Source organism: Octopus bimaculoides, chromosome 28 (assembly GCF_001194135.2).
Source record: "Octopus bimaculoides isolate UCB-OBI-ISO-001 chromosome 28, ASM119413v2, whole genome shotgun sequence".
In the NCBI taxonomy this organism is placed as follows: domain Eukaryota; kingdom Metazoa; phylum Mollusca; class Cephalopoda; order Octopoda; family Octopodidae; genus Octopus; species Octopus bimaculoides.
The window spans coordinates 11,652,408-11,663,889 of record NC_069008.1 but is presented as its reverse complement, the minus strand read 5'-3'; the positions used below and the strand labels follow the sequence as shown (position 1 = coordinate 11,663,889).

General features: G+C 34.8%; 1 protein-coding gene across 1 annotated transcript in view; it reads left to right on the top strand.

The window, feature by feature from the left end:
• The window catches only part of LOC128251056 (zinc finger protein 271-like), a 12,593-nt gene extending 1,855 nt beyond the window's left edge, over positions 1-10,738 (top strand). The window contains exon 2 of the mRNA XM_052977379.1: positions 3,105-10,738. Within this exon, the coding sequence (XP_052833339.1) occupies positions 3,451-4,728 (1,278 nt within the window). The 5' untranslated portion in view covers positions 3,105-3,450 and the 3' untranslated portion in view covers positions 4,729-10,738. The remainder of the gene's footprint in view (positions 1-3,104) is intronic.
• The last annotated feature ends 744 nt before the right edge of the window (positions 10,739-11,482 follow it).

Genomic DNA, 11,482 nt, shown 5'->3' with positions numbered 1-11,482 from the left:
TATTTATATTTAAATGAGAAGGTTGTATGTAATGGCGATAGTAGTTTGTATCTAATGGCGATAGGTAGTTTCACTACAGGGTTACGGAAAAAAGGGGAAAATGAAGAAATTGGGGCGGGGGAAGGAGTAAGGGGTGCAAAAATGTCAAAATTCCGGTTTTTGCCAGTTTTCCGGAAACTCTGTATCCGAAAAGGTGGGTTTTTGGCAAAAAAAATTAATTAAAAAAACCCAGCAATTTGCGAGAAAATGGGGTGAGGGACAGGACGGGAGGAAGTCTTTCTGAATGAAAGCATGGAAATTCGTCCTAACAATGCTCTATTCTGTAGTGATGAGTTTTTATCATGACTGGTTAACTGATTTACTTTCAGTTTGACTGTAGACAGAAAAAGTTCTAAGTCTTTTCTGTTGCTCTCACAGTTTTTAAAATTAAGTGAAACTTTTCTAATTTGGTATATTGATGTAATTTTTCACATTGAATCTGATTTTGCTATTCAGTAGCACAAAACCCTTTTTTTGGTCTGGAAAGTGGGGTGGGGTGGAATATTTGGAAATTTCCCCCTGCCTTCCTTCGGAAGTACACCCACACGATTTTTACTAAGAAAAAATGAAACTTGGATTTTTTTGTGTTGAATGAAGTACCCTGACCTCTTAATGTGCTGCAAACACATTTTTTTTTTATTGGAAAAGAGGAGGTGGGTAGGAAACTGGACCCCCTTCCCATCCCAGAATCATTGGAAATTTTTTTTTTCTTTTCGTTAAATGAATTATGGTGACCTCGTAATATGCCATAAAACCCTTTTTTGGTCCGGAAAATGGGGTGGAGTGGGAGTGGAACCTTCGGAACCCCGCCTCTATTTTCAAATATTTTTTACTGTTTCTTTCTTTACCCATATTTTTGGATAACATTTTGCAGAAATGCATTTTCAAGAGATTGTGGATTATGTTAGATTGAAAATTCAAAGAAGTTTGAAATGATTAAGTGAAAATGCAGAAGTTATAGAAGTTGGTGGTAACAAAGCCTGTGGAGAGATAAAGAATGATAAATAATTCAACTGAAAAAAAACACGTTAGAGTTTGTGTCTGTATGTGTGTGACACAAGTAAAAGTATATTAAAACAAAATATCGTTTTTTATACCGCTTAAAATCACTGAATATAACATATATAATAATCCCAGATTGCAGAATATATTTGAAAGACAAATCCACTTTCCCTTTGTAATTTTTGGCATTGAAGTCGGGTAACTAATGCATTTCATTTTTGTGTGGAGAGGGGAAGAGAGAGAGAGAGAGAAAGAGAGAATGAGTGAGTGAGTGAGTGACAAAGTTTACCTAAACTTTCAATGGTATAACAATATATTATATATATATCATGATTATCTATATCATCATCATCATCATCAGCGTTTAAAATCTGCTTTCCCTACTGACCTGGGTAGGACGGTTTGACTGAGGACTGGCAAGCCAGGAGGCTGCAGCAGGCTCCAATCTATTCTGGCAAGTTTTCTACATCTGGATGCCCTTCCTAACACCAACCACTCTCCGAGAGTGTAGTGGGTACTTTTTAAGTGCCACCAGCATGGGGGCCCAGTCAGGTGGCACTGGCATCGACCACGCTTGAATGGTCACTGGCACTGGGATCTTTTCCATTTTCACTTGTTTATAATTTGAGAGGTTCACATAATTCTAATATATACACCCATTACTACAAATCTTTGTCAATGTTTTAAGATGTAAACAGCGATTCAATGTGCTGTGCCTTTCACCAAGCTATAAAATAGATAATCTCATTGTTCGATTGGGGTTTTGTCTACCTTATTCTATAACGTCAACATTCTGTATTTACTTACATTTTTATCTTTTAATTCCTATTTTGTCAAAATAAAGCAGTACTGCAGTTGTAACATGGAATGTGTGTGTGTGTATATAACAAGACGGAAATAAAATTGTTTATTCATTCACATATTCATTTGCATTATACTCAAATTTTGTTTACACACACCTTTCTTTAAATTTTTTTTGCAATGCAGTAACTGAGCTTGAAATCTTTGGATCTTACTAAAGGTAGGATTGGAGAATGAAGTGCTAAATTTAAATTGTTTACGTAATATATTTGTCTCAGGGAATCCTGGCTTTAACAAATAAATCATCATCATCATAGTTTTAATATCTACTTTCCCATGCTTGCAGGGGTCAGACAAGAAATGGCTTTAACACTCAGCTTGATTTCTCTAGTGATTTCTGTTACTCAGCAATAGAGTATTTTTCTATATCAAGCATAAAAGACAAAAATACTGCTAGGTTTTCTATGGTTAGATGCCCTTCCAGATGTCAACACTCACCTGTTTCCAAGCAAGAGAATAATCTAGTCTATTGACCATTGAACAGCCTGGTCATGGTTACAAAGAGAACTGGAAACAAAACTACTCTGTTTATGAACACAGGCTTTTGTTTTCAATTAGTGAGTACATGTGAAGATGAGGGTAATACAGATTCAGTCGCTCACACACACACTCATTCCTACATGTCTTTGAGGAGCTTCAGTTTCTCTCTACCAGTTGTGGCTGTTGAAGAGGACACCCTCAAACAATGTCCATGCTTGTTTACATTACAAACAGGCATAATGCTGTGTAACAAATTAAAAACATTTCTTTGTCTTTGGTCAGTAAGTGTTATTTCCTATTTGCTCCAATCTAGAAATCAAAGGAAATGACTACTATTCCCTTCACACTTTGCTTTTTGTAACCTGGACATCAATGTTTTGAAACTGACCAGTTTCCTATTACATTTCAGATTCAGTGCTGAGTTGCTGAAGCAGAAATGTCATTATAACAAATATTCTGCTCAGTATCATAGATTAGCTTGTCAGTTGCTGGACCTTAACCACTTAAATGTGTTCCTTAGTGGCTGACAACATGTGCATCTCATAGACAAACTAAGACTGTTGTTTAGCCCCAGGTCAGCATGATTGAGCAGGTCTTACAGATGCATATTTAAATGCCAATTATGAAAACCATAACTATTTTTGTGAGAATTTTATAATAAAAAAGTGAGGAAACTTTAAAGAAATATCAGTTTTACTGTGTGATATCTTTTTCTTTTACAGTTTTGTTGACTGAACATTTCATTACAACCTGTAGGAAAAGGACTCAACTGAAATGTCTGCTACCAATCATTTATAGTTCCTCAATAGTTTTCAACCTATATTGCTTCCATTAGTCCATTCAGTTTCTTAATGTAGTCATTGAAGTCTTTGTCAACAACAATATGTGTGCCATACAATCCAGTTTGTAAAAAACATTCCAGTAATAAATAGAAAGTATACCAACAGCATTGCATATTTGCTATAGATGTAATGAGAGGTGCCCATGATATCAAAGACAAGAAATTGAACCATAATTGATTATACCTACAAACATTGTTTAACTTTTAAGAATTCCTCTAAAATTAATATGGAGGATATTTATCACTCTGACATTTCTAACACAACTGCTTTTGCCAATATAGATACAGTTACACAGACTGATAGAAATGAGAAACTTGTAGACAAAAATGTTCCTGAATATCACTGTGAAAGTTGTAAGAAGATATTTTCTTCAGAACATGAAGTCTTCATGCACAAAGAAATACATAGTAAGAAAATGCCCCATCATTGTGATGCATGTGAGAAAGCTTTTGTCAGTAACAATGCTTTGAGAAAACACAAAAGAATTCACGCTGGAGAAAAACAGTTTTACTGTGAAATTTGTGAGAAATATTTTCTCAACAACAGTGATTTAACAAAACACAAACGAATCCACACTGGAGAGAAACGTTTTAATTGTGAAATTTGTGGGAAGTCTTTTGTCTCTAATAGAAATTTAGCAAATCATAAAGTAATACACACTGGAGAAAAAGCATATCATTGTGAAATATGTGAGAAAATGTTCTCTCAGGAAGCTTACCTTGCTCTCCACATTCAAAGACACACTGGGGAAAAACCGTATCATTGTGAAATATGTGGGAAACACTATGTTTCTAACAGTGATTTATACAAACACAAAAGAATACATACTGGAGAAAAACCTTACAACTGTGAAATATGTGGGAAACCTTTTGCTGATAATTCTAGTCTTGTTGTTCACAAACGTACTCACACAGGAGAGAAACCGTATCATTGTGAAATTTGTGGGAAATCATTCTCAGATAATTCTAGCCGTGTAGTTCATAAAAGAATCCACACTGGTGAGAGACCCCACCATTGTGAATTATGCGGGAAGTCGTTTATGTATAGCAGTGACTTAACAAAACACAAAAGTTGTCACACTGGAGAAAGTGTGTGTTATTGTGAAATATGTGGAAAATCATTCTCTGTGAATTCGAGTCTTGTTGTTCACAAACGTAGTCACATTGGAGAGAAACCGTATCACTGTGAAATATGTGGCAAACTATTCACCACTAATAGTGACTTAACAAAACATAGAAGAACCCACACTGGAGAGAAACCCTATCATTGTGAAATGTGTGGAAAATCTTTTTCAGTTAATTCTAGTCTTGTAGTTCACAAACGTAGTCACACTGGAGAGAAGCCCTACCATTGTGAAATATGTGGAAAATTGTTTGCTACCAACAGTGCTTTAAAGATACACAAAAGAATACACTCTAAAGAAAAACCTTATCACTGTGACATCTGTGGCAAATCTTTTGTCTCGAGCAGTGACCTAACAAAACACAAAAGGATTCACACTTGAGGGAAGCCTTATAACTGTGAAGCATAAGAAATCCTTCCCTCACAAATCAATATTCATTGTCCATCAACAAATAGGCATTAATGCAAAAGGATTCACACTGGAGAGAAGCCTTTTAACTGTGAAGCATGAGAAATGCTACCCTCACAAATCTATATTCATTATTCATGTATTCATATGGGAGAGATGACATATCCCTGTGATATCTGTGGTGAATCATTCTTTCAAAATAGTGTCTCAATTACATACCAACATTTTCATACATGAAAGCTGCTATACCACTGTGATATCTCTGGTTAATAGTTATCATAAAAGAGTCCCTAAAGTTCACATATATTTGTACAGAGAAGCAGCATCAATGTCAAAAGTAATTCTCTGAAACAATGTCTTGTATGACTATAAATATATTTACATTGGAAAGAAAAAATAGCAGTGTGGCAACAACCCCCCAAGACTACATCACCACCACCACCACCATCATCATTTAGCTTCCATTTTCTGTACTGGCATGGGTTAGACAGTTTGACTGGAACTGGTAAGCCAGAGAGCTGTACCAGGTTCCAAATCTGATTTGGCTTGGTTTCTATCACTGTATGCCTTTCCTGATGCCAACCCCTCCAAAGTGTGTACTGGGCATTCATACAAAAGGAAAACCAGATCATTGTGATATCTGTGGTGAATCATTCTCCCTAATCAAACATAAATGTGTTTATACAAGAGAGAAACTCTACTTCTATGGTATATTATTTGTTTGAAAAGACTCACCTAATTAAACATGTATGTATTTGTACAGCTCCCAAAACCAGATCATTGTCATCTGTCACAAATCATCATCATCATTTGTTGTTGCTTTTTATGCTGGCATGGGTTAGATGGTTTAACTGGAACTGGCAAATGACAGCAATCTGATTTGGCAAGGTTTCTATGACTGGATGATATTCCTAATGCCAACCACTCCGGAAAAATGCATTTTAACTAAATTAAGCATATTCATACCAAAGTGAAGCCATCTAACTGTGATACCTGTAGTATATCATTCTCAAGGTGGTTAATTAATTATACATAAATGAATTCATACAAGAGAGAGAGAGAGATACTGCATCAGTTATTTTTTTTTATAAATCATTCTCTCTCAAAAAAAAAAACAAAAAAAACTTGAGAAGCCATTTAGGTATTCATACAGAAGAGTTCGTGTATCAGAGTTGAAATTCAAGTTGTAGTAAAGACAGCATCTTATAACTTATAAAATTGAAGTGGTAAGTTGGGCTTTCATTTGATAAAATAAGAAGGGTGCGATAGTGTGAGGGGAAACATAGTGGCATAGAGAGTGTGACTGATATCAAGGAAGGGGAGGACAGAGTTGTGTAAGCGACAAATATGGAGTGGCAGTGGGGTAGTAATGTTAATACAGTTGTCATTCAGAGATACATATGTGCATGCTTTCAGTCTCTGTTTCTCACTCTCTTTCTCTCTGTCTCTCACTCTCTATCTGTTTGTCTCTCTAACACACACAAATCTATAGACAAGTATTTGACAACATTTAAACCAAAATTATCCGAAAATAACCAAAGTATTCCTTTTTTCCATTTATGAACAGACGATAAAGAAGTCGTCATCTGTTAAATACTTTGAATTAATTCACTTTTCTTTTCATGAAGGTGACATTTCAAGTCAACATTGAAGGTGAAGTACCTTATTAATTTTGTTTTTATTATTTACAAAATTATAATCACTCCTTCATCTGTCACAAAGTTAGAAAGACATTTCTAAAGGAGAAATTGCTCTCATTTAATATTTTATCCCTTTTGGTGTTGTAATTTTCCATCACTTTCTGTTCCCAAAACCATCTAAAGATAAACTGAAGGTGAAGTTCCTTACTGAATTTATTGAAAAATATTCAACAATTACATTAATTTATTAATTCATCCGTTTAATAAAGTCATGGATGATGGTAACTCTGTTCAGAGCTGTGTCACTCTTGCTCAAAAACAACAGAAATTACCAAACTCTTCGGGAAGAGTCTGTATGATACATATGCAATAATTGGAAGTATTTTCAATCTTTTATTTCTGATAGTACAATGCAGGAATACCAAGCATACATGAGTAGGGGTATAGAAGGAAATGAAATATCACAAGATAGTAAAAAAGACAAAAGAATGAGAATTCAAACACTTAATATGAAAATTGTGGAAGAAAGTAAAAACCATCAGAAAGTTAAGTTGCAAAAAAATATGAGGGAATATGAGAGGAGGACAAGAGAGCAAGAAAGTAATAAAGATAGGGAAATAAGATTGCAGAGAAAGAAGGAAAATTATAGAAATAAAAAAAGACAAAGAAGTACAATTGCAAAAAAGAAGAGAAAAATGTAAAATAAATAGAAAATGAAAGTGAAAGCAACCAAAAAGGAGAAAGCTTTCCAGAGAAATCAGCAGAAAAAGTATGGATGATTTCAACGGCAAGGTGTAGCATTTAATTATGATCCTAATCGTAATTATGCACCTGAAAAAATTGTCTCCCTGGGCCCTATGTGAAAAGTGTGGTGCTAGGAAGTGGAACAAGGAATCATTAGGTGTGTGTTGTTCTAAAGGTAAGGTCCTTTTACCAATAATTGAGCCATCAGAACTTATAAAACATCTTTTGGGTACCACTTCAGAATCAAGACACTTTCCTAAAAAAACTATTTGAGCATACAATTGTGCTTTTCAACTGACATCATTTTGGGGCAAAAATTAAGTGAATTTATGCCAACTTTTAAAGTGTAAGGACAAATTTATCACAAAATTGGCTCTCTTAAGCCTTTACAGAATAAAGATCCACAATTTTTACAAATATATTTTATAGGTGACGTTCAAAAGGAAGCACAGTGTTGCAACAAGAATTGTCCAGGTTCAAGATTAGAACTTATTTTTAAGCTGCAAGAAATGCTTCATGAAAAGAATTCTTATGTGAGAAGCTTTCAGTATGTTTTAGAATGTACTTCAACTGCAAACTTTCAAGTTGTCATCAACCCCAACAAAAGACCGGCAGGAGAACATGTCCGTTGACTCAATGTTCCTGAGTGTAATAAAGTGGCAATTATTATGGTTGGAGAACAACATGGTAAATGAGATATTTTTCTGAAATATTGTGACAATAGCATCACGTTCAGAAATGAAATTCATCGTTCATATGATGCATTATAATATCCCTTGTTAACAGAGAAGATGGATACTATTTTGGTATAAAAGTTGGAGGAATCACTTCCAAAAGAACTGTATCCTGTATGAATTGTTATGATTATCAGTTAATGATTTGAATTTGTTTAATCATCTTCACTATTGCCAAGATCTTATTCACCAGTATGTTGTTGACATGTATACCAAAATAGAGTCAGAGAAGTTGTGCTTCATGAAAATGCACCAAAAAGAACTATGTTCAGAATCGTATGTGCATATATGAGATAGCATTAACAATGATATTGCTGGGACAGGGCTTGGACAACTTTGTATTTTCCCCTTTTGTTTTACAGGAAGCCCAAGATATATACACGAGAGGACACAAGATGCCATGACTTACATGCGTAATAATGGACATAATGATGGATAGCCATCATACAGAAGAAGGGCACCACAAGATGGAGGTTTTGGAACAAAAATTGGTCACCATACAATTGGTAATCAGTGGATAGTGCTTTACTGCCCTCCTTTGTCTAAGACATTCAAAGAATACATAAATGTAGAATATTGTTATTCTATAAAGTCAATGAAGTACATTTATAAATATGTTAATAAGGGTTCTAATGCTGGTGAAAAAGATCTTGGCATGTTTACCCTTCAACAACAGACATTTCAAGAAGAGGTGACACACTTCCAAATGGGGCGATATATTTGTAGCAATGAGGCCTTCTGAAGAATATTTGACTTCCTACTCACGAACCATGTCCTCCAGAGAAACAACTCTCTGTTCATTTAGAGAATAGGCAAAGAATATATTTCACAACAGAAACTGCTGCTCAGCAATCCCTAGCTCCAAGAGAAACTACATTAACAGCATTTTTCAAACTTTGTCAGAAAGAATCTTTCGCTAAAACCCTGTTGTACTCTCAATTACTGTCATATTATACATGGAACAACAAACAATGGACTCACAGAAAAAGTGGCACTGAGGTTGGTGGTTATCCTGATATCCGATTTGACAATGTTCGGGGAAGAGTTTGTTCTGTGCATCCAACTCAGCAGGAATGTTTTTACTTTAAGGCGTTGAGCTGGCAGAAACGTTAGCACGCTGGGTGAAATGCTTAGCAGTATTTCGTCTGCCACTATGTTCTGAGTTCAAATTCCGCCGAGGTCGACTTTGCCTTTCATCCTTTCGGGGTCGATGAATTAATTACCAGTTATGCACCGGGGTCGATGTAATTGACTTAATCCCTTGTTTAGCCCCTGTGGGCAGTAAAGAAATAAGGAATGTTTTTACTTGCATTTGTTTCTCCATGAAATTCGTGGTCCCACATCTTTTATCGACCTCTGAACTGTTGATGGTTATGTTTGTGCTTCGAATAGAGAAGCAGCTTTTAGGTTAGGTTTATTATAAGATGATAGTCATTGGATGGCTGCTATGTCAGAGGCTTCTCTGTCTTACGCAGGAGGCAATTTAAGAACACTGTTTGCATTCTCCTTAAAGACTGTGAATTAGGGGATCCAGGATCAATATGGCTTAGATACAGAAATTATCTTGCGGAAGATTACGAGTACTAGATTCGATTACAATGTCCTGGTACAAAAATAGAATACAGTGATGAAATCTACAATGCCGCATTAATTGCCATTGAAAGACGAAGTTGTTTCTATGAAAGGGAATGAATTACTTGAGTACGGACTTCTTAATACCAATCATTCTGAACTCGATAGTTTAACAACATATCTATTAAATGAGACTTCCTATGACATTGAAGACTTCTCAAGATATGTTAGTGGAAATGAATTGAAATTGTTGCTTGAATAAAAAGTATACTACAATACTATACTAGAAAGAGTTTTTGATCAAATGAGAGGGTCTTCTTTTCTTGATGCATCTGCATGAACTGGCAAAACATTTGTTGCTAAGCTTTTACTTGCCAAAATACGACAAGAGAAAAAATAGCTTTGGCTGTTGTTTCTTCAGGTATTGCTGCTACTTTACTCTCAGGAGGAAGAACAACTCACTCTACTTTCAAATTCCCCTCGAATATAGCTCGCATTGAAACATCAGTTTGTAATATTAGCAAAACATCTGAGATGGAACAAAGCAGAATTAATAGTCAAGACTATTTAAGCATTTTATCTGATCAAATTCATCCTATGGTTGCGGAACAGTTTCCAGAGAGAAACACAATCTTTCAGGATGATAATGCACTAATTCACACAGTGAAAGTTGTTACTGAATGCCTCAAGGAACATCTTATCTGGCCACCACAGTCCCCAGATCTCAATATTATTGAACATTTATGGTGCATTTTAGAAAAACAAGTAAGGAGTTGATATCCTCCACCATCATCAATACAAGAACTGGAGACTGCTTTAGCTGAAGAATGGATAAAAATTCCTTTGGAAACAATTCAAACTTTGTACGAGTTCATACCTCATAGAATTCAAGCTGTAATTACTGAAAAGGCGGTCCTACCCCATATTAAAATATATTTGTTTGAAATTTTAGGGTGTTTCCATTATTTTGTTCAACCCCTGTATGTTCCTTTTGGAAAAACATGTAACATTGTTTATAAGGAAGTTCTGGATTTAGAATAAATAGTAAATGAGATGAACAAATAACACAATTAAGAGGTGAAAGGACATGGGCCAAAAATAGAAATTTTAAAAATGAAATGCAAAAATGTATTTAGCATGGCAAAACTGTCATGGCGGTTGGATCCTGAGTAACACCAGGTAACTCTGATGTGTGTGTGTACACACTTCTCCACTTTTTATGTTTTAAATAGCAGATATTACAATTCTGTAAATAAAAAGTTTTTAAAATTTGCAATGGCATATCACATTTTTGTCCTGCTTAATTTTAAAGTTATGTATGGTAACTATTTTAATGTTCTGGATTTTTTTAGAAGTATATGTTTCAAACATAGGAGATTGTGATTCCACACAAAAATTAGGGCAAGGATTAGGTTTAGGATTTAATACTAGGGTTGGTATTGTAGTTTAGATTTTAGGGATAAAATTAGGATTAGGATCTTGAGTTAAGGTAAGAGCTGAGGATTAGCATTTAGGATTACAATTTTGAGTTAGGATAAGGGTTAGTTTTAACAGAAATTGAAAAGGGATTCAAAAGATTTGAATTCGTGTATAAATTTTTACAGAATTGAATTTGCATATGTCTGGAATATGGATATCAAACTATATTCTTAAAAGAAGTAAAATAAAAAGTTCTGTGCAATGTTACTGTTAATCCTTTGAGTCATTAGCTCCAGCAATGCTGGGTATTTCAGCTAGTAGAAAATATACTGCTTTTTTTATAAATATAAACAAACAAACATTTGTTTTTATTAGAAGTGTCGAAATGTGTATTGTACAATACAAACAAGAAATAATATTTTTTCAAATGCAGCAATGCCATTAGAACAGCAGATATTGTGGGTAAATTACCCTTACAAGGCAGAAAAATTTGTCAACAAACAGCCTTGAGACTAGAATCCACATTCCCCAAGACTCCAGTTGAGTGCTTTACCATTAAGCTAAACTCCCACTGACAAATTCATCTGCCGATTTAGATGCTAAATAGCTTATTGACTA